Source organism: Gopherus evgoodei, chromosome 3 (genome assembly GCF_007399415.2).
Source record: "Gopherus evgoodei ecotype Sinaloan lineage chromosome 3, rGopEvg1_v1.p, whole genome shotgun sequence".
Taxonomy (NCBI): domain Eukaryota; kingdom Metazoa; phylum Chordata; order Testudines; family Testudinidae; genus Gopherus; species Gopherus evgoodei.
Window position 1 is genome coordinate 162,922,013 of NC_044324.1, and position 24,215 is coordinate 162,946,227.

Sequence of the window (24,215 nt, forward strand, 5' to 3'; positions counted from 1 at the left end):
ACTCCCTCTCAGACTGACTTCTATGCTCTTCAGTTTATCTTTTGCCTTAGTGCCTCCTGAAGAAGTCAACCATTTCAATGAGCAAACAGTAACATAGATAATAGAATCACAGAAATGTAGGGCTGGAAGGGACCTCAAGTCCATCCTCCCCAGGTTGAGGCAGGATTAAGTATACTTAAATCATCCCTGAAAGGTGTTTGCCTAACCTGTTCTTAAAAACTTCCAAAGATGGGAATTCCACATCCTCTTTAGGTAACCTGTTGCAGTGCTTAACTATCCTTATAGTTAGAAAGTTTTCCTAATATCTAACCTGAACCTCCCTTGCTGTAAACTTACCGTCAGTGTACATGGAGAACAATTGATCACCATCTCCTTATAGCAACTTTTTACATATTCTAAGACTGTTTTTATGTCCTGGCTCAGTCTTTTTTCCTCTAGACTAAGCATGTCTTTCCTCGGGTTTTCCAAACTTTTTATCACTTTTGTTGATCTCCTTTGGACTCTCTTCAGTTTGTTCAAATCTCTCTTGAAGTGTTGTGCACAAAACTGGACATATTCCAGCTGAGTCCTCACCAGTGCTGAGCAGAGCAGAACAATTACCTCTCAAGTCTTGCATATGACATTCCTGCTAATAAATGCTAGAATGATATTTGCCTCACACTGCATCCTCATATTCATTTTGTGATCTACTATAATTCCCAAATCCTTTCTGCATTACTGCTGCCTACTCAGTTATTTGATTTTTGCCATCCTAAGTGTAGTATTTTGCAGTTGTTTTTATTGAATTTCATCCTACTCATTTCAGACCAATTCCCTAATTTATCAAGATCATTTGGAATTCTAATGGCTGTTCCCAGATTCTTTCAGTGGTAGACTCATGGTGCTAAAATTGTGATGCGTCTAACTCATCCTTGGTCTCTCTCAAGGCTGACAAGAAGCTTCCTTCCCTTTTAAGGCAGGCATAATGGTCTCTTACAGTGAAGTCCATGACAGTGGCACCAGACTGGGAGCACTGGCTCCCCTTTGTCTTGGGCTTTAGCTACTGAGTTCATTCCCTTCTGCCCAGCTCATGATTTGGCCATCATTAGAAGCCTAAGTTTCTGTTCCGTCTTCTCTCGGGGTAGATACCACTTCTGGCAACTTCTCCTGAGCCTTGTTTAAGTGTCCCCATTCTTCTGCACAGCATCTCTCCTCATTCCTCACTCTCAGTAATGTCACCCACCTGTGGAATTCAAAGGTGGCACAGTGTTGTTGCTGGAGGTTCCTGGACTAAGCCCAATCCTTCATCTCAGGCCACCAGAATTTTCTGCCTCTGGCAGTTGACCAGATTCGAAATTCAGATTCTCATGATCATTTTAATACTTTAAATTGATAATACATTTTAATACTTTAAATTGTATTAGTTCTCATGCAGTAGTGACTTCATTTTAGCAACTAACTCTTCTGTTCCTCTCCCAAGGTGAGGAATTGCAGAGTATTGAGGCTCTAACCATCTGGTTTCCCTGTTACAGCACCTCTCAAGCAGGGTCCTTCTGCCCTACCCCTCCATTGCTTTCAGGGAAGCCCTGCTAGTTCAAGCCAAGTCCAATAGATGGGATAGGTGGCTTTTAAAGGACTTCAGAGTGTGAAGTGTGCCCTGCTACCTTAAGCCACCAACCCTTGCTTTTCCAGGGCATGAGACTTGATAGCAAGAGCTGTGTCCTGTTACCATAAGATGCTAACCCTTGCACTGTCAGAGCATGAGGCATTGAATTAGACAGGTATATAGTAACTCAGTTCAAAAGCAGTGCCTCCATCATGGGAAGACTGTGATTTCCAGACCTTCTACAACTATTATAAGGAGCCTGTCTCTCCCCATAACCACAGAACTATTGGTTCTATTGATCCAGGAGAATGGTCAGATTTCCCACCCAGTCCCACAATATCTGCACATGACAGTATGAGCCATAGGGATCTGACAGACCTGGAAATGTCCTTCTAAATGCCAGAAACAGTCAACACACAGATACTATGACCTTAAATGGAAAAAAAATTCTGTCTGGGCAAATAATATGTATGCCATGTTGTTGTAGCTATGTTGGTTCCAGGTACCGTAGATCCAGCATCAGTTTCCATCCATTCTATATTGGAGTACTCGCTTTATTTAAAATCCATAAGACTGTCTATATCATTTGTAAAAGTGCATTTAGCAGCTACTTCTGTGTTCTATGTACTGATAAGACTATATTTACCCATAACAGACTTAAGAAATTTGTGAAGATGCTAATGAATGTTTATCTTCCAGTTGAAGAACCAACCAAGATGGGATCTCAACCTTGTACTTACTAAGATCATGAAATTCCTTTCAGAACACTGGGAGAATGTTCCTTATTTCACCTTTCAATGACGAACACTTTAATTGTGGCCATTACAAGTTTCGTAAGAACAAACGAGCTACAAGCTCTTACAGATGATCCACCATCTACAGTCTTCCACATGGATAAAGTGGTCCTATGCCCACACCCTAAATTTATTCCCAAGCAGAATTCCATCTCAACCAGTCCATTAATTTGTCAGCATTTTTCTACAGACTCATTCAAGTGAGACAAAGTTACACCCTTATATGCCAAGAACTTTAGCTTTCTATTTAAATTGGTGCCTGGAATTTAGGAAATCATCAAGATGTGTTATATCTTATGGGGATAATAATAAAGGACAATCAGTTACATCACAGTGTCTGTCTAAGTTGGTTAGGCTTTGTATAGAGGAAAATTAGAAACAAAGCTCAGTTCTCGCTTTTACAAAACACTACTTCCTAAATCTGACATCCAGATTGGCTGTCTGTTTGGTAAGGCACTGTTACAGTAGTTGCTTAGCTAGACTCAGGGTCCCACTATCTGGAGACAGGAGTACTGCTTATCACACTATTCCTGGATTAGCAATGTGCAAAGGCATTGAGGAAGAAATGACTGTTACTCACCATTAATCAGAATTCTTCAAGATGGATTCTGCACATTGACACTCCCTGCCTTCCTTGCCTTCTTTCTTAGAGTCCTTTTTGTAACTGTGGACCTGAGGAGGCAGTGGAAGGAACGGAGATGGCCAGGGCACTTCAGCTCCTTTTATAGTCTCTCCCTCAGAACATTCATAGAAACATAGGATTGGAAGGAACCTTCTGGGTGAGCGAGTCCAGCCCCAAGCTTTCACAGGCAATCACATCATATAATCATGTTCATAAACTTATCAAGCTCCCTCTTAAAATTAATTATTTTGTTCAGGAAGAATGAGGAGATGTACAGCTGGAGTGCACGAGCAGTCCAGCAGGACTACTATGAAAAGGTTCTATTGTTCAAGCTGCACCACCAGTACATTCCCAGAGTGTGAATGTGCAGAGGTCATCTTAAAGAACACTGGTTATAGGTGAATAACTTAATTTATTCAAGAATTACTTCTGCGTATTCGCAATTTTCACCAACCTTCTCCTGTACCTTGGAGTTCTTCATATAGATAAGTCTCAGTGGTTCAAGAGATGGTTGAGGCACTGCACTTACTTAAATACATGTGAGTACCAATGGCTCACTACCCTACCATGAAGGATCACTCATGCACCTCCCAAAAGCCACGTTTTTGAAGAGAGCTGTGTGAGCTCATCACCAGGGGCCAACATCCCAGAAGCTGAATTGCGTTGAAGTGACTCTTGAGGAACAGTTATTGGAAAGTAGCCTCTCTTAATTTTAAAATGGTTGAAAGACTAGTTAAATAAAATTGTAGGAGGAGGTAGTACAAAGTTTCTCCTCTTAATATTAACTGTAACAGATTGCTCCTTCTGTACTTTAGGGTCATTTTCTAACAATTACTCAATCATGAAAGATTGACCTTTGGAATATAGAATATCAAATAGTTACTAAAGCTGATTTTTGTTTTGTTTTTGCAGCTTATGAGTGGTCCATTCCTGCAGAGTCTCCAACAATTTGCTAAGGATAGTATCAATGAAGAAACAGTAGAATTACTACAGCCTTATTTTAACATGGAGGACTATACTTTTGAGAATGGTAAAAAAGTCTGTGGTAATGTGGCAGGACTCCTGTCTTGGACACAAGCCATGGCAACATTTTATGGTATTAACAGAGAAGTTTTACCTCTTAAGGTAAAATATAATCTTTGTTTTTTATACTTGTAATTAGTGAATTAAAATACATATACTGTTTTATTTTGTAGCAGAAATATACTATCAGGGTTGGCCCATAAAAATGGCTTGTCAAGAGTTGTTATGAATAAGAAAAAAACCTTCAAAATTGGCTGAAAATAGTCATGTGATGAATAAATGGATTTTCACTCTCCCTCCATCAAAGACCCAGAGTAATCTTAACCTCCGTCATGAAATTGTATCTGCTGCATGCCAGGGAGGTCTCTGAAATATTAAGAACTCTAAGATCCCACAAGGTCCTAGAGCCCAGGCTCCAGCATGAGCCTGGGAAGTCTACACAGCAATGGAACAGCCCCACAACCTGAGACCCATGAGCCTGAGTCAGCAGGCAGGGGCCAGCTGCAGGTTTTGCTTTGCTGTGTAGACATACCCTGTGAATCTTGGGGCTGCTGGATTTTCAAAAGAAATTGCCTCTTTTCTCCATGTTTCCTTCAAAATAGGAAGAAGGCTTTTTCTTGTTTGTTTCTTAATTTAATTTGACAGAATTTAGTAGCAAGTAGCCAATTTTGTTATTTTAGAAATCTTAATTTCTTCAACCCTATTTGTCTTCAGACCATTATAATTGAATGTGATCAGAAATCAGGATTTAAAAGGTGAATTTTATGCATACAAAAATGTCCCTAACAAAGAACAAAATTTGTGTTTAGGATGCCATGACACTCCCATAGTGGTTGATTTCCTTTGGCTTTGAGGATATTGAGAGAAAAATTTCAAAATCTTCTTTATGAAAATTACTTTAGGCATGACACTTTTGTGAGCTATTTTCCTTATTCTTGTTTTACTTATGGATTCAAGATTTTCTTCAAAAACATCTGAAAAAAGGAAAAGAAGTCATTTGATTCATATCACATTTTTGGCAGAGACTACAGAGCCTTGTCAGTGGCAGTTGCAATCTTGAACTAATATGCTGCTTCAGGATGATCCTTTCCTTGATCAATGGCCTTGATATTTAGCATCAGTTGCTGAATCAGTTCTATCTCTTTTGCATAATAGGGTTCTCTTTTGACTTCCCAAATGGCATAATGTTTGGTCTAGCTTACAGAGCAAAATCGTTAGTAATCTTGATCGAATCCAGGTTTCCAGTCAGTCTGATCCCTAGAAGCTTCTTTCATTGCTGCAACCAGTGGCACACAATATCAAGCGCTTCTGCTTCAAAAGCTTTAATATTAAGTACCACCTCAGTAAATTAAGTTAAAGTTGCCTGTTTCTACTATGTTCCATCTATAATACTAGAGCCAGAAACCCACAAGAGGATCTTCCACCTGAATACTTTAAAACTAAAGACACAAGACAATAATTGTAATCAGGCAAAATGGAGGAAAGAAGGTTCAAAAACAAAGGGAAGTTGTCCTCCCGCCAAACAAAATTAGATACAGATTTTCCTTTAGTCTTCTGCATGGAAGGCATCATAGGTCTGAAATGGGTACTGCTCTATAAAGCTAACATGTTATAAAAAATGTACAGAAATCTGTTAAATTATAGGAACTAATGTGCACGCCTACATCCAACACAGCAGTAGCCCTATGAGTGAAAGATATAGCTCCCTCACTGAAGGCTGCTTGGGTCAAGGTAAAATAGCCAGAAAGAGTTAAGCGCTACCTGCCTGTCATATATCTCAGCAGGAATTTAAGGAAAGAAGGTTTTTTTGTTTTTTTTTTTCCAGGAGTTGAGATAGGCAAGGGAAAAGCTTCTGGTGCTGCAGCCCTCGATGGTCAGAGGAGTTACTTTATTTTGATGTTACTCTTGAGTTTTGTATTTGAAAAAATCAGTGGTCTCCGAGCAGGGCTGGTGCAACCATTTAGGCAGACTAGGCGGTTGCCTAGGGCGCCGAGATTTGAAGGCGCCAAAAAGCGCCCTCAAATTTTTTTTTTAAATGGTTGAGCAGCCGCTGCTGCTGGGACAGAGAGGGAGTCTGAGCTGCCGCAGTCGTGCCTGCGGATGTCAGCTGCTCGCGCGGCTCCGGTGGACCGCCCACAGGCACCACTTATCACTGTTTGGAATGTTCAGTGTCCCCCTTAGAATGCTAACAAGCTATTCAGCGAAGTTTTGATGTACTTGATGCATGCTACTAGATCGTCAATTAGCCATCAACGAGATATTTAAGAGTAAATGTCTTTTTGTTTGAAGTACCACTGAACATTAATCTGTCCATTGCCCTCTCCCTCCTGTGTTACTGCTTGAAGCAGAATCCTGGGTAACAGTAATGGGATGCTGGTAAAACCTTTTAAAATAGTTCCCCTTTATAAATGCCACATTTTTAATACAATTTTAAAAATTAGATCCCATAATTTCAAGGCATCGATTTCCCCGTTTGGACAATTAAATTGCAATTGTCGGAATGAACATAATTTTAAAGCTGGGTTTTGAAAATCTATTTAACTTCAAAAATTAATGACCAAAAGAGGGGCACGTGAAGTAAGATAAAAGTAATTAACCGAGGGGTCTAGGATTCACTCCCAACACCGCAAAAAGAGCTGAGGGATTTCCAAAGAACTCCGACACCACTACAGTGTATCATTCAAACGTGAGAACATACGTTACTACAGATAATAAATAACTAAGTTACCTGGGTTGGAAATAGATCTTTGTGGAAGGGAAAGCAGGAAACTTATCTTTTGGATTACAGAATTATTTTGCTTCTGGATCCATTAAAATCATAACTGATTTTTTTGGGGGAGGGGATGTGGGAAAAGAAACTCTTTTCTCTACTAGGGTTGTTTATAGGCAGCTGAAAGAAAAAGTTAACCGGCTTTGCACAGAACTGAAACCTAAAGGTCTCTCCTCCCTCCTTCCTACTCTGACCCCTCTGGCTATTCCAAGTTAATTGTCATCTAATTGCCCAGCAAAGAAAGAGATAGTGGCAGCAATTAGGCATAGCCCCCACCAGTTCAGGAGTCATTAACACAGTACAAAGATATGCTGCATGCTTTACAGGCACCCAGGCCTAATGTGAGCCGCAAAGAGCCAGTGCCAAGGAGGCTGAGAGGGCAAGGGGCTGCAGGGGTGTCCCCACTGCTATTTAAAATGCAGATCCTGCAGTGGTACCTCTCCATGGGACAGAGCCGGTTCCTCACAGAAGCTTCTGTCCAACAGCTCTTCCTTCTGCAGCTGCTCTTTGTGCTCTAGCTCCATCCATGGCAGTTGAACCCCCTGTCCTGACCGCAGCCAACCACTCATCCCCTGCCCTGCCTCCAGTCAGCCCCACACCCTTCCCCTGCCTCCAGCCAGCCCTCACCCCCTGCCATACCCGCAGCCACCCCTGCTGCACCCCCTGGCCTACCCACAGCCAGCCTCACACCCTCTGCCCTGTCTCTAGCCAGCCCCACACCCCTGTATCCAGCCAGCCCCTCACCCCCAGCTCGCAGCCAGCCCCGCACCCCCTTCCCTGCCTCAACCTGCCCCGCCCCCCCTGCCCTGCCCGCAGCCAGCCCCTGGTGCACCCTCTGCCCTGCCTGCAGCCAGCCCCATACCTCCTGCCCTGCCCACTGCCAGCCCCACACCTCCTATCTCCAGCCACCCCACACCCCCTGCCCTGCCCACAGCCAGCTCCTCACTCCCTGCCCTGCCTGCAGCCAGCCCCTCACCCCTTGCCCGCAGCCAGCCCCGCACCCCCTTCCCTGCCTCAACCAGCCCCGCCCCCCCTGCCCTGCCTGCTGCCAGCCCCTGCTGCACCCCCTGCCCTGCCTGCAGCCAGCCCCCCACCTCCTGCCCTGCCCACTGCCAGCCCCCACCTCCTGTCTCCAGCCACCCACACCCTCTGCCCTGCCCACAGCCAGCCCCTCACTCCCTGCCCTGCACGCAGCCAGTCCTGCACCCCTTGTCTCCAGCCAACCCCACACCCCATCTCCAACCAGCTTTGCATCCCCTGCCCAGAGACAGCCAGCCCCACACCGTGTCAGGTTATTCAATTATTTTCATTAAATATGTAGGCTAAATAATGAAATTAATAAATTTTCAAGCCGAATATGTATTAATTCTAATGAACAATGCCACATTATGCAGTATTCATTTTTGAAAGTTTATAATAAGCAATGCTCTGGGGGGAGGAGTGGGGGCAGAGGGCGCAAGGTGGAAGTTTCGCCTAGGGCGCAAAATATCCTTGCACTGGCCCTGTCTCCGAGGCAAGGACTTGAAATGGACTTAGGTGTGAGACTGGTTCCTTTCTGCGCCAATGAGAGAGCCTACCAGCTCACAGGTCTTCTTTCCCAAAAATTCCATAGAATGTAATGCAGAGGGAAATCTGCACAGTGATTTCAAAACTTCAGCAGTACTCATGCAGTCATTGATAGAAATATCACTCCTGACAAGAGTAACAGTATATTGCAGGCTGATATTCTAAAGAAAAATTACCAAAAGGTTTCCCTGTCATTAGTAAAAATATCTACTTGGCTGCAATCAAGTGGCTTACTGGCCTATGGCTCTGATTCTCAAAAAGTGTCAGGTTATGATCCTGGACAAATCTCCTAAACTTAGCTGCCATTGCAGAACACATGAATTCTATAAATGAAATAAAACAGAGAGCTGAACAACAAAGCCCCAAGGGATGTTCTCTTTTCCAGGAGCCAGATTATAATGCTCTTTTCAACATGCCTCTGTCTTGCTCAGTGAGCCATCTGACATCTTCCCAGACCAGAATATTATTTTACAATTGGCACCCTGGAGCAGGAAGCCAATTTCTTACATTATTATGCTAATACAAAAATTATAAATACAGATTTAGAAGTATGGATTTAAGTGATATTGTTTGGAAAAGGAAATAATTAAAAATGCATATTTCATGGTGTTTATTTAATAATGATATTGTGCACAGATTTGTATTTCTGTCCCTGTTGACTAACAATGGAGCAGATTTAAAATAACAGATTTTTTGTTGTATGCCATTATTGTCTAACTATGCTTTATTCTTAGTCTAATTTAGCAAAACAAGAAGGACGTTTAAAAGTAGCTAATGCAGAGTTAGCCACAGCTCAGGCATTATTAGATGAGAAACAAGCTGAACTGGATAAAGTGCAGGCAAAATTTGATGCAGCAATGAAGGAGAAAATGGTGAGATAAAAATATTTTATGAATATAAAAAATGGTTTGCACACTGAAACTTTAAAGAGTTATATAGTCTGTGTTTACTGGTTCAATCTGTTCAGAATACAATGAAAGATACACTGGAGAATAATGTGTAATTACTCCAAATGAACTCCATTTAACCTCTCTTCTTTATGATGCAATGGCTCAGGGAATACTTGCCCTTTATAGGGCTTTTTTAAAAATGCAACAGCATTTTGCTTATCTTAGTTTAATTTTGAAGGTTTTAAAACTTAGCTAGTAAAATTGTTTATTTTAAAAGCCACTTGTGTGAAACATTGGGACCAGGAACCAAGCTGTACATCCATTCATGGCCTAGTGCTTTTAGAAGCTCCAGTAGGGGTCTCAGATCTCGACTTCCTCAGTTTTCCTTTAAAAAAAATTTGGGGGGGGGTCTCTCCATGCATAGGGTTAGTATTCAATAACAGATAAGTATTCTTGATAAAAAATAGTTTATAAATTTTGTAAATGTAGTAAATGTCTTTGAATAATAGAATTTGAAAGTTTAATGAGACAGGAAAACTTGTCCAATTTTAGGACCTTTTGAATGATGCAGATGTGTGCAGGAGAAAGATGCAAGCAGCCTCTGCACTTATAGATGGATTGAGTGGTGAGAAAGTTAGATGGACTCAGCAAAGTAAGGAGTTCAAAACTCAGATTAACAGGTATAGTATCTGTTAGACAAAAGAGCAAGATGTCTATAAAATACAAAGACGCTTTCTGGCAATAAAATACCCTTCCATAGGTAATTTACAGTGCACGAACATTGTTAATTATAGTCTGTATTTTGCATGGAATTCAAGAAAAATCATAACAAATTATACCAACATATTTAGAAAATAGAAGTTTCCTCCCACAGAAAATTCCAGGTGTTTGGGTGTTTTCATTCTGAATTAGAGCAAAATCTTAAGCTTTGGAATGTCCCATGAAAGGGATTATTCTTATTCAAGAATGCACTAATGCTGCTGCCCATCTCAGTCTCCGTGTCCCCCAGTGCTGCTCTTTCTTCCTACGTCATAAGATAGGAGAAAGAAGGAGGAAAAACCCTTGGGCTGACAAGGGGGTGGGAGGAAAACTCCTAGGTTAATGACGGAAGAGGATGGGGTTGGAGGGAAACCCTCCACATTGATGATAGTAATGTGTGTGTGTGTGGGGGGGGGGGGAATGGAAGAGGGAAACCTGTAGCTAGTGACAAGGTAAACTCCTGGGCTATAGACCAGTGACTCTCAACCTTTCCAGACTGCTGGACCCCTTTCAGGAATTTGATTTGTCTTGCGTACACCCAAGTTAAACCTCATTTAAAAACAACTTGCATACAAAATCAGACATTAAAATACAAAAGTGTCACAGCACACTAGTACTGAAAAATTGCTTAATTTCTCATTTGTACCACATAGTTATAAAATAAATCCTCTGGAATATACCAGTGAATATTTTACTTACATTTCAGTGTATAGTATATAGAGCAGTATAAACAAGTCATTGTCCATATGAAATTTTAGTTTGCACTGACTGAACTAGTGCTTTATATGTAGCCTGTTGTAAAACTAGGCAAATATCTAGATAAGTCGATGTACCCTCTGGAAAGCATCTGCGTACCCCCAGGGGTACATGTACCCCTGGTTGAGAACCACTGCTCTAGACAGGGGGCTGCCCAGAAAGCCTCAGTGTAGGGAAGCCTGGGAGCAAGGCAGCTTGGCAGGCTGTGAACCAAACAGCCCTGGGAGACTGGAAGTTTAGTGGACTGAAATAGTAAATGACCATGCAATTAAATATTGTATCATAATGTTGTCTGCATAGGCAACCTTAATTCTGGCATGTCTTAACTTTTGAGTGCTGACTTTGCAACCTTAATGTACTTTTAAAGTAGTTTTTTTGGATGTAATTTATGTATAGGATACCAAGATACAACAGGAATAGGTACATTAGAAAAGCTTAGATAGATTTAAAATAAATGTGATGAAGACTTGCTTATAACGGGAAGAGGCCAAGAGAGTACATGCTAGAACTTTATTGAAATTAAAATTTTCACTGTCTTTCTGGTCAGTACACCTGGTCAGGCACAGGTATCCAAAGGATATGAATCTATGGAGAAAATTATTTCTTACGGAAGTAAAAATGTAATCAAATAACTACACAGGATTAAAACTGTTAATGAGTAGCAATAGGCTTATCCCATTTATTTGATATGATCATTCGATTGAGTAATTAAATGTAATTCTTGTTTATGACATTATCCTTCCTTTCTCTGTTATGTTATTTTACATAAAACAATTGTAGATAGTTCACAACTAGTTCAGATATTTATGTGCAGTATATACTCTGCCTTAGAGTAAATTTTTGAGTTTTTCAGCTGTTTGTTGAACTTTGTTGTTTTGGGGGTCTCATTGGACCTTACCTTAAAGTTCTTCTTCGAGTGATTGCTCACCATTCCAGTTAGGTGTGCGCGCCGCGTGCACGTTCGTCGGAAACTTTTTACCCTAGCAACTCCAGTGGGCCGGCAGGTCGCCCTGGAGTGGCGCCGCCATGGCGCCCAATATATATCCCTGCCGGCCGCCCGCTCCTCAGTTCCTTCTTACCGCCGTGTCGGTCGTTGGAACTGTGGAGCGCGGCATAGCTGTCCTCCACTTCCCTAGCTCTCTAGTTATCTATCGTTATCTATTGTTATTCTCTAGTTCCATTACAGTTGTTAAATAGTTTGTTAAGTTGATAGTTAAGTTAATTAGTTGTAAAGTACTTCTTCGCCGGGGGCTTAGCCCTTCCCGGCACCCGGCACGGGCTCATGCCTGGTTCGCCGGGCTTCAAGCAGTGTGCGGCCTGCAAGAAGCCCATGCCTACCAGCGATCCCCACGAAGCGTGCCTGAAGTGCCTCGGAGAATCGCACAGATCTGACAAGTGCCGCATCTGTAAGGCCTTTAAGCCGAGGACAAAGAAGGAGAGGGATCAAAGGCTCCGAACTCTCCTGATGGAGGCGGCACTTGACCCGACGGCTTCGCAGGCCGTGGTATCGGCACCGGCACGGATCGCTCCGGCACCGAGAAGACTCCTCGGCACCGACCCTCTCCGGCACTGGAGCCAGAGCCAAGGCCGTCGAAGTTAATACTCCGGCCAGGCAGACCGGCTAGAGCGCCCGGCCTCGACATCGGCCGCGGCGGCCGGCACCGTCAGCACGTTGACTCCGGGCCCGGCGGGTCCGTTGAGTCCGGTGCCGCCGAGCTCCCCATGAGATCTGGGGTTGAGATAGTGGTCCCATCCACACCGGAGACCTTCGCCTCGGCTCGGGACCTTATTGCCCTGACGGAGCCTACTCGGCTGCCACCCCGGTACCTCCGGTGCGGGTCGCGTCCAGAGGCAAGCCCATGATGTCGGCACCGCCCACAGACAGTCGTTCGCCATCCAGGTCCCGACGTCTTGGGCGCTCCAGATCCCGACGCCGCTCGCAGTCCCGGCACCGCTCCCCTCAGCGGTACCGGTCGCACTCGCGGCACGGTCGGCATCGAGACGGTCGCGGTCAGGCTCCAGTCGACACCGGCACCGCGACAGGAGCAGGTCCCGACGCTACTCGCCGCACCGGTCGACCTCCCGGCACCGAGCTGGTGGCAGGTCCGGTCCCGGTCCGGTCTCGCTCGACCTCCGGCACCGAGCTGGTGGCAGGTCCCGGTCGACCTCCGGCACCGAGCTGGTGGCAGGTCCCGGTCCCAGTCGATCTCCCGGCACCGAGCTGGTAGTAGGTCCCGGCACCGAAGCGGCGCCCGGCACCGAAGCGACGCCCGGCACCGTGACAGATCCCGGTCCCGGTCCCGATCCCGGCACGATATGACTCCCGGCACCGGTCCCCGGCACCGAGACGATCCTCCGTGCCGGCCCGCGCAGACCCGTACTATCCAGGGTCGGCCCACCGTGGCCCTCGAGGCAGGTCCGTATCCTCCCAGGCGGACAGCGGCTATGCGCTGGGCACCGACCGGCAGGCGGCGCTGTTTGCTGATCCGCCGCTGCAGGACCAAGGCCCACAACAGTGGGGATTCTGGACACCCTGGGCGTACCATCAGGCCCAGGGCCCCCAGCAGCTCCCTGCTAGGCCGGCGACTGCGGAGCGTAGGGCCCCTGAAGCCTCTTTGTCTCGCCCCCTCCCTCCCCGGAAGGGGACGAAGGGTCCAAACAGCAGGACTCCGCTGTGGCTCCGGAGACAGAGGCGAGGGCTGAGGAAGACCCTCAGTTGGACACTATTGTGCCTGGGGTCTCATCATCCTCCTCCGCGGATGAGGCGGTGGCGGGTACCTCCTCCAGCAGTCCCCCCCGCTGGATCTTAGGGCGCACCAGGACCTCTCAGGCGATTGGCCCAAAACCTGAATCTGCAGGCAGAGGAGGTCTCGGAGATAGAGGACCCAATTGTTACCATCCTCTCTTCGGATGCTCCACCAGGGTCGCCCTGCCCTTTATACGGACATCCAGGCCAATGCCAATACTATCTGGCAGTCCCCGGCCTCCATCCCTCCGACAGCGAAAGGAGTCGAGAGAAAGTACATGGCCCCTTCTAGGGGCTATGAATCTACATGTTCACCCCACTCCGGTTCACTGGTAGTGCAATCGGTGAACGATAGGGAGCGTCACGGCCAGGAGGCTCCGGCCCCCAAGTCCAGAGAGGCCAGGCGGATGGACCTCCTTGGCCGTAAGGTGTATTCGGCTGGGGCGCTGCAGCTCAGGGTCTCCAACCAGCAGGCCTGCTGAGCAGATATGCCTTTGATTCCTGGGTGGCAGTGGACAAATTTAAGGAGCTGCTGCCACAGGATGCTCGCCAAGAGTTCACGGCCATCTTGGACGAAGGCAAGAAGGTCGCACGCACGGCCTTGCAAGCCTCCTTGGACGCTGCGGACTCGGCTGCCCGTACCCTTGCGTCAGGAGTTACGATGCGTCGCATCTCCTGGCTGCAGGTTTCCGGCCTTCCGCCGGAACTCCAGCATACTATACAAGACCTTCCTTTCGAAGGCCAGGGCCTATTTTCTGACAAAACAGACCCCAGACTCAAGAGTCTGAAAGACAACCGAGTCGTTATGCGGTCCTCGGGATGCACATCCCGTGACGCAGCGTAGACCCTTCCGGCCGCAACAACAACAACAACAACAACGCAGGCCGTTTCCCAGTTCCGCCAGCGGCAGGACCTTTACAGGCGCCGCGGCAGGAACGGGAGGCGCAGGCAGTCGGGGAACCAAGGGGGGCAGAACCAAGGCTCCTCAAAACCCCGCCTGGTCCTAAGCCTTCATTTTGAAGGTGCGCTCGAGGGCGCAGTAACAGTTTCCCCTATGGATCCTTCCCCCCGTTTTCCAACCGCCTTTCGTTTTTCCTCCCGGCGTGGTCCCAAATAACATCGGACCGCTGGGTCTTAAGCGTGGTGCAGACGGGGTACCGCCTGCAGTTTGTTTCGTTTCCTCCTTCCCGCCCCCTCCTCGTCCCTCTTCAGGGACCCCTCTCACGAGCAATTCCTTCGGCAGGAGGTGCAGACGCTCCTCAGCAAAGGAGCTATAGAGGCGGTTCCCGAAAACGAGAAAGGCAAGGGGTTTTATTCCCGCTATTTTCTGATCCCCAAGGCCAAGGGGGGCCTCAGGCCTATCCTCGACCTGCGAGAGCTCAACAAATACCTCGTGAAGTTGAAGTTCCGCATGGTATCCCTGGGGACCAGATTCCATCCCTGGATCGGGAGACTGGTACGCCGCCCTCGACATGCAGGACGCGTATTTCCACGTTGCCATTTGGCCACGCCACAGACGCTTCCTCCGCTTCGTTGTGGGGGCTCGTCATTATCAATTTGCGGTCCTCCCGTTTGGCCTGTCCACGGCCCGAGGGTGTTTACAAAATGCATGGCAGTTGTCGTGGCGCATCTTCGGCGCAAACCGTGTCCACGTGTTCCCTTATCTGGACGATTGGTTGATTCGGGGCACGTCGGAACAGCAGGTGTACAGCCATGTCCGCGTGATCACGGCATGTTTGCGAGTGGGCCTCTGATAAACACAGACAAGTCCACCTGAGGCCCACTCAGAAGGTGGAATGTATCGGGGCCGTCCTGGACGCCACTGTGGGCAGGGCCTCGCTGCCTCGGCAGCAGTTCCAGACCATGGCGGCGATCGTTCAACGCTTGCGGTCAGCCCCGTTGACGTCAGTGAGGACATGTCTAACCCTGTTAGGCCACATGGCGGCGTGCACTTTTGTGACCGACTACGCTCGGCTCCGCATGAGGCCTCTCCAGCTGTGGCTTATCAGTCATTACAGGCCAAGGCAACCGTAGACATGTTAATCACAGTCCCCCAGAAGGTCTTAGATTCCCTCGGCTGGTGGTTGGACCAGTCCGTATTGTGTGCGGGTCTTCCCTTTCACCCGTCTCAGCCCTCGGTATCCCTGACAACGGATGCCTCAGATCTAGGCTGGGGGGCCCACCTAGGGACCCTGCGGACGCAGGGCCTATGATCCCAGGAGGAGGTGGGCTACACATCAACATGAGGGAGTTGAGAGCGGTCCGCCTTGCTTGCCAAACGTTTTGTCATCAGCTTCAGGGTCGTTGTGTAGCCGTGTTCACGGACAACACGACGACCATGTATTATATCAACAAGCAGGGCGGCACCAGGTCCTCCCTGTGCCTCGAGGCGATACGACTCTGGGACTTTTGCGTAGCCCACTCCATTCACCTCAGGGCTTCCTTCCTTCCCGGAGTGCGGAACACGCTGGCGGATCGATTGAGCAGATTCCTGTCACACGAGTGGTCCCTTCGCCGGACGTCGCTCTCTCCATTTTCCGGAGGTGGGGTTATCCCGGGTGGACCTCTTTGCGTCCAAGGGGAACAGGAAGTGCCAAGCGTTCTGCTCCTTTCAGGGCAGGGAGCCGGGGTCGATAGCGGATGCCTTCCTCATCCAGTGGTCGACCCACCTGTACTATGCGTTTCCTCCGTTCCCTCTGGTTCACAAGGTCCTCCTGAAGGTGCGCAGAGACAGGGCTCGTGTGATCATGGTGGCCCCGGCATGGCCCAGACAGCACTGGTACACCATGCTGCTAGACTTGGCCGTAGCCGACCCAGTTCCCCTGCCCTTCATCCGGACCTGATTACCCAGGACCACGGGTCTCTGTCACCCAGACCTGCAGTCGCTGCACCTAGTGGCGTGGCTCCTGTGTGGCTAGCTGGTTCCGAGCTGCGCTGCTCCACGCCTGTGAGAGAGGTGCTCTTGAGCAGCAGGAAACCGTCCACAAGAGCCACATATTCGGCAAAATGGAAACGCTTCTCCTCTTGGTGCGTAGAGAGAAATCTCCGCCCTATGGAAGTTTCGGTATCCGAAATCTTAGACTATGTTTGGTCCCTCAAAGAACGTGGTCTGGCCTTATCGTCGTTGCGAGTCCATCTGGCAGCTATCTCCACCTTTCACCCGGGTGCGGACGGTCGCTCCGTTTTTTCTCACCCGACGGTGTCGAGATTTCTTAAAGGGGGAACGGTTATTCCCTAACGTCCGTCCCCCTGCTCCAACCTGGGATCTTAACCTGGTGTGTCCCGGCTCATGGGGCCCCCCTTGAGCCGTTAGCTACTTGCTCCCTGCTTTACCTCTCTTGGAAGGCTGCCTTTCTAGTAGCTATCACCTCAGCTAGACGGGTGTCGGAACTCCGAGCCCTTGTGGTAGACCCCCCATATACGGTCTTCCACAAAGACAAGGTACAGCTTAGACCACACCCTGCCTTTCTACCCAAGGTGGTCTCAGCCTTCCACGTCAACCAAGAGATTTTCCTCCCGGTTTTTTTCCCAAAACCTCACTCCTCAGGCAGGGAGCAGCAGCTCCACTCGCTGGATGTCCGTAGAGCTCTCGCGTTCTACATAGAGAGGACCAAACCCTTCCGCAAATCCCCCCAGCTTTTCGTGGCGGTAGCGGACCGTATGAAAGGGCTTCCTATCTCCTCCCAGAGGTTATCCTCGTGGGTTACGTCCTGTATCAGGACCTGTTATGACTTGGCCCATGTCCCTACGGGCCGTGTGACTGCGCATTCTACCAGGGCGCAGGCGTCGTCGCTGGCTTTCCTTGCCCGTGTGCCCATCCAGGAAATCTGTCGGGCAGCGACCTGGTCATCGGTCCACACCTTTGCTTCCCACTACGCCCTGGTACAGCAGTCGAGAGAGGATGCGGCCTTCGGAACTGCAGTGCTCCGTGCCGCGACTTCTCACTCCGACCCCACCGCCTAGGTATGGCTTGGGAGTCACCTAACTGGAATGGATGTGAGCAATCACTCGAAGAAGAAAAGACGGTTACTCACCTTTGTAACTGTTGTTCTTCGAGATGTGTTGCTCACATCCATTCCACACCCGCCCTCCTTCCCCACTGTCGGAGTAGCCGGCAAGAAGGAACTGAGGAGCGGGCGGGCGGCAGGGGGAGATATTGGGCGCCATGGCGGCGCCACTCCCGGGGGCGACCTGCCGGCCCACTGGAGTTGCTAGGGTAAAAAGTTTCCGACGAACGTGCACGCGCGGCGCCCACACCTAACTGGAATGGATGTGAGCAACACATCTCGAAGAACAACAGTTACAAAGGTGAGTAACCGTCTTTTGTGGTTTCATCTCTGAAAAAGTGTTCCTTTTGTGCAGCTGTGTTCCTTGTTGTAGATGGGCATGAAAAGTGCCTATTATGCTTTGGTAAGAGGCTCTCGACTAAAAGTTTTGAAGTATGCTGCTGCACAGCTTCTTTCCTCATTCATCACTAATGTGTAGTGCCTCCCATCTGTGGAATTCAGAGGTGGTCCAGGTGGCCCCAGGATTAAACCACCAGATTTCCTGCCTCTCACAGAAGAAAAAATTGACAATTCTTTTTCTCCCGTTTTGTTTTATATTTTAAATGTTTATTTGTTTCATGCAATGCTGACTTCACCTTCAGTCTTTATTAGATACATGTTTCCCATAGACATCTCCTTTGAGGACATCATACAAATTAAATGAGGACTTTTGATGAAAAGCAAATGTTAAATATAAAGAGATTTCATGAGTTTTGGGAGTCTCAGATTGGTGCAGCAGTAGCTCCAACCATGAAAAATGTAGTCACATCTTCATATTCCCACTTACGGGTATTGCACAGTCTAGTGGTGCCTAATGGTAGAACTTTTTACATGTGGTGTCCATTTCAGTGCTCTCATACCCTGCTCTCCCCTCTCCACTCAGCACCTCTGAACATTCTGAGGGTGCGGCACCTTCTACCACTTCTGTTCCTTCCAACTGCTTGCCTAAATGGAAGTGAACCACTCTGGTCAATCTGGTCATCCGTGGTTTTTTTTTTCCATCATAGGGTTGTACATTAGTGATGAATATAGGTTGTTAGATGAGTTCCAGGTTATGGAAGAACCAAAGAAGATGAAGCTGGGATTCCAGAGGTATGCTTCATACCCTGCTGTCTTCCTGGCATCTGATGTCCACATTAGGTGACTCAAGTGCTTGGGAGAGGACCACTCTATTCTGGGTGTTCCATCTGCTGGACATTTATGCCCAAACCTCACTAGAAGAGTCAGAACAGATTACAGGTGCTCCTTTAGGAAGTTCTTGAAGCTAAACCCTTTGGATCTGGGCTGTCAATGGATCCAAGGTCTAAGAGGCCAGTTTTGGCTCCTGTGACTTCTTCAGTAAGTCAAAGCAGTTTAAGGGGTCCAGGAAATCAGAACCTTTGTCAAGTCCAGCTGCAGTTCCCACTTCTCCAGCAGTCAGACCTTTGAAGCTGCCTTTGTTGGAACCCTGGGCCACATTGTCAGCACTGGCTATCTTGGTTCCAAAGAAGAAGTCTATGGAAAAGACAACCACTGTTAGCAGTGCCAGGTCCCACATGTCAGATTTATCAGTTCCATCCAATTCTGACAGCCTTACAGTCACAAAAACAAGGTTGGTTCTGGTCTCAGTTTCAGGAGCCACTGGTAGGGGGGCCCAGGTCCACCTGACTCCACCAGGCCCTGACCCGGAGCCCTGCCAGTAGTGGAGCGGTCCGCCATGGGGTCAGCGGGAAATCCTCCCGAAACACGCAGACCTCATCATGGTAGGAGGTACCACTCCCCTACCTTCCCTGGGTCACTTTCTACCAGTTCTCTGGCAGCAGTAGTCCATGTGGAGTTGGGGTCTCCAGGTTCCCCAGCACCGGATACTCCCTGGGGTTCCGATAGCTGCAGGCCTCTGGTCCAGGTTTCTGGCTCTTCAGCTCCAGGCTCTTGCGCACCTGACACTCCCTAGAATTCTGTTAGTGACAGGCCTCTGGTCCAGTTTCTGGCTCTTCAGCTCTCGTAGGTAAGGGCTGTAGCATCTCCAGATTGAAGCCTCTGCCGAGCGACCTTCCTTCTTAGCAGCCAGCCCTGACTGAGCAGCTCTGCAGGCTTTTATACCTGACTTACAGTTGGAGCATGCCCAGCAGAGCCTCACAATCCCCGTCACAATCCCCCTTTGAGAAATCCTGTCCCTCCTTGAGATCCTAATTTGGTTTAGGTGCACTCTTGAAGCCACCTTTTGAACTTTTGGCTGAGAGTTCTTTATATTATTTATCTTTTATGATGACATTCATTATTGCCATAACTTCAGCCAGAAATGTGACTGAAAAAGAGGTTACCTACTAGTAACTAGGAGTCCGGTGGCACCTTAAAGACTAACCAATTTATATTGGCATAAGCTTTCATGGGTAAAACCCCACTTCTTCAGATGCATGGACTGAAAGTTACAGATGAAGGCATTATAATGACACATGAAGAGAAGCAGTACCTCACAAGTGGAGAATCACTGTTGACAGGGCCAATTCAATCAGGGTGGATGTAGTTCACTCCCAGTAACAGATGAGAAGGTGTCAATGCCAGGAGAGGCAAAGCTGCTTCTGTAATAAGCCAGCCACTCCCAGTCCCTATTCAAGCCCAAATTGATGGTGTTAAATTTGCAAATGAATTTTAGTTCTGCTGTTTCTCTTTGAAGTCTGTTTCTGAAGTTATTTTGCTCAAGAATAGTGACTTTTAAATCTGTTATAGAATGTCCAGGGAGGTTGAAGTGTTCACCTACTGGCTTTTGTATGTTACCATTCCTGATGTCTGATTTGTGTCTATTTATTTTTTATGTAGGGGCTGTCCGGTTTGGCCAATGTACATGACAAAGGGGTATTGCTGGCACATGATGGCATATATAACATTAGTAGACATACAGGATGGTGTAGCTGATGCGGTTGGGTCCTCTGATGGTGTCACCAGAGTAGATGGGGACTGAGTAGGCAACGAGGTTTGCTACAGGGATTGGTTCCTGGGTTGGTGTTTCTGTGATGTGGTGTGTAGTTGCTGGTGAATATTTGCTTCAGGTTGGGGAGTTGTCTGATAAAGTGAGTTTTAGCCACAAAAGCTTATGCCCAAATAAATCTGTTAGTCTTTAAGGTGCCACCAGACTCCTTGTTGTTTTTGTGGATACAGACTAACATGGCTACCCTCTGATACTTGACTACTAGTAACCGTTGATCTTTGAGAGTCCCCTGTGTGCATTCACACTACCCATCTGCCTTCTTTTCTGCCTCAGAATTTATTAAATATCAGAATTCTGAGGTCAAGTTTGAAGGAACTGAGATGGTCAGGCGGTGAACTCACATATAGTGTAGAATGATGATGCCACTCTCGTGCAAGATTGCTTGTGTATCCTCCAATGGATATGTATTTTCAAAGCAGTTCCTCAGCTCAGTACCAGGGGAACCGTGTCCCAAAAGTGTGAATACGCAGAGGTAGTTTTCAAAGAACAAATTCCTGGTAAGTAACTTTTTTGGCTATATGCATTTCAAAATTAGATTGTTTACCTGCATGGTATACAAATGGTACATTATCTCATAATTGTTGTTTTATCCCTTTTCTAGACTTGTGGGAGATGTTTTACTCTGCACAGGGTTCCTTTCATACTGTGGCCCTTTTAATCAGATCTTCAGGAACCTTTTGCTTAAAGATTTATGGGAAGTAGAGCTCAGAGTTCGGAAAATCCCTTTTACTGAAAACTTGAACCTGATTTCAATATTGGTGGATCAACCAACGGTAAGCTTTGTACACTGTTGATTTATTGTGAGTTTAATTTTAATTTCATACTCATAATGTTCAGTATGTTATTGCTAGTTAGCATTATCTTGATTCATTTTTTTATCTTTTTTTGAGAAAATGTTATGAACAATATTGTTATCAGTATATAAGAATTGAATTAGCATATAGGTATCACTAAACCTTTTTTTAAAAATATTCTTGGAGCTCAGACACCAACACTACTATAAAAATGAGATTCTTCTCAGAGCTTACCTGCAAATGGATACATAGTTTAACATTTTTCTTTGGAATTTTTAGGTCCAGTATTGTTACAAATAATTCTTAATGTTGGAGAAAGTGTAGTTAGGACGGAAGTGTTTCTCTGTTATTGCTCATCAATATGGTACAGCTTGACAAAGTTGTAATTGGTTGGTTCCTACCATATATCACAGTGCTGAGCAAGGTATAGACCAATAAATTAGACAGATATATACTAGACAACTAGAAGTGATAGACATTACTAACAAGTTGCGTATGGGTCCCATAATGGGACGTTTCCTCCACACATGCCTTGAAACTATGTCTGGGTCATGGGGCAGCTGCCTTTTATGGGAGTTAGGGCCTAGTTTGCATGTGACTGCCTTATGAAGGCCCACCTGGGAGTGATTGACTGCCCTAGGTGGTTGATTAATAAACTAGCATCTAGGCTGGATCTAATAAAAGTAACCCAAGCTCAATTAGAGGGAACCCCAAAGATGAGACTGGAAACTCCTGTGGAGAGTAGTTCCTAGGAGAGGCCTGAGCATGAAGCCTAGAGGATGAGCTCTCTGGGGAACTTACCACAATGGAGAGCCTGTAAGATGTGGTCCTAAGAAGGAGAGCTTCCTAGATGGAGGGCTGCAGTCAGCAGGCATCCGAGAGTGCCTGGTCTCAGCCAGCGGTCTCCCAGACGCTGGCCAGAAGCCCCGCCTGCTAAGGATTACCTGCTGTCCCTGGAGAAGAGTTGCAGTGGATGGACCTCCTCTGAATCCAGAGAAGGATCTTATTCTAGTAGAGGCAAGAAGCCTAACACCAGGGGCAAAAACTGGAATGGAGAGAACTCATGGGGAGGAGCCTGGATAGAGACAAATACTTGACTCATGTGGGGGATAGATGCACTAATAATGACCCAGTCACCCTGGTGAAATGTTGGGGTGAAAGCTTTGTTTATGGGCTGCACTGGCTTTTCTATTAATAAATGAGATGCGCCACAAAAATGTGCTCTTTAGAATCTAACATTCTGTTTTGACTTGTTGGTACCCTGGGTAAAATAAAAATCAAGTAAGGGCTGATCTGCAACATATGCCTGCTTGCAAATGGGCATGCCAGAGCAGCCTGGAATTATGAGAACCTGAGAGACCAATTAGCCTGCCTTCTCACATTTGGAAAGTGGGCCAGGACTAATTAGAAATAAAGCCCAGGTTTGGGGGGAGCAGGGCTTGTTTCCATCAAGAGCTGGGTGAGCCCAGTTGGGAGGAGGAAACCCAGAAGAGAGAGAGTGCACAGTTCCTTCTTTCTCTGAGAAGCAGCCTAAAGGAAGGTTGAGAAAGAGAAAGGGGAAAAGACCAGAGAAGCCTCTAGCTCAGAGCTGGAGAAGCCTACCTGGGGTCTCCTGAACCCATGAGTAAGGAGAAGAGTCGGCCAGCCTCTGGATTGTGGGTAGGATTAAAGCACAGAAGGACAGTCTGCCACGGCAGATTCACACCTGATGAGGAGTTGTCAGCTTAGCTGAAGGCTTGTTTTTTGTACACATTTTTTTAGTACTTTGGAAAAGGACTCTGAGGCCTGAAAAAGGGCAGGACTCTATAAAGTGTTCTAACCAGAGGGCTACAACACTTCTATGGCTGGAATAGGCCTACGGACAGTGAGGGGAAACTTAACCGAAAGTTGTTGCAGTGCCACAGCTAACCAGCAGTGGATATGTTGGAGCATCAACTTTGCCACAGACCCATATCATTCTGATGTGAATAATTCACAGAAGAAATATCATTGTATTTACAGTATTATGTTTTATTGGTATCTTTTGGTCATGACCACGTTGTGTGTGTGGCTTTCTGATCCCAAATCTATATTTAATACTGACAATAACATGTCTGTGATCAAATATTACAAAAAAAAAGTATGTTGTGATGAAATGTCAAGTAATGAATTTCAACACACTGTCTTTTTGATTTACAGTAGAACCTCAGAGTTACAAACGCCTTGGGAATGGAGGTTGTTCATAACACTGAAATGTTCATAACTGGGAACAAAACGTTATGTTGTTCTTTCAAAAGTTTACAACTGAACATTGACTTAATACTGCTTTTAAACTTTACTTTGCAAAGAAAACTGCTGATTTCCCAGGGCCAAATTCCAATTAGGCACAGTAGGCACATGCCTAGGGATGCTGGCATTCTAGGAGCGCCTAAAAGTTAAAAGTGGGTTAAAAGTTTCATTTTGTATGGAAAACATGAAGGCAGGTCAGCTGCCGGTAGCAGGAACACTGAAGATGCTGTGCTTCATATAAGGTGTAAATCTGGCCCTGTGTTTTCCCTTTATTTTTTAGTAATTTGATGGTGTACTTCTGGTTCCAAATGAGATGTGCAGTTGACTGGTCAGTTTGTAACTTCGGTGTTTGTAACTCTGAGGTTCTACTGTACTAGAATTTTCATTACAGATGGAACATAATTTCATAAGAAAGAGGTTGCTTAATTGTAATCAGTTTGTGCAAGTCAAATTTGTATTTTTATAATTATTAATGATTTTCACTTAATTCAGCTTATAAACTTGTGCACAAAATACAGTTTAAAAATTAGCTAAATGGTTTTGGGGAGAAAAAACGGTGTAAGATCCCAGTCTTTAGGGTGGAGGAGAGATTATTGCTTATACTAGGTGATTGTCTCTACCCATGATG

At 46.6% G+C, this 24,215-nt stretch overlaps 1 protein-coding gene across 1 annotated transcript in view; it reads left to right on the forward strand.

Moving 5' to 3' along the window:
- The window catches only part of DNAH8 (dynein axonemal heavy chain 8), a 567,023-nt gene that overhangs the window by 455,209 nt on the left and 87,599 nt on the right, over positions 1–24,215 (forward strand). Inside the window, 4 exon segments of the mRNA XM_030557275.1 lie at positions 3,914–4,126; positions 9,095–9,232; positions 9,803–9,930; positions 21,127–21,298. Of these exon segments, the coding sequence (XP_030413135.1) occupies positions 3,914–4,126; positions 9,095–9,232; positions 9,803–9,930; positions 21,127–21,298 (651 nt within the window).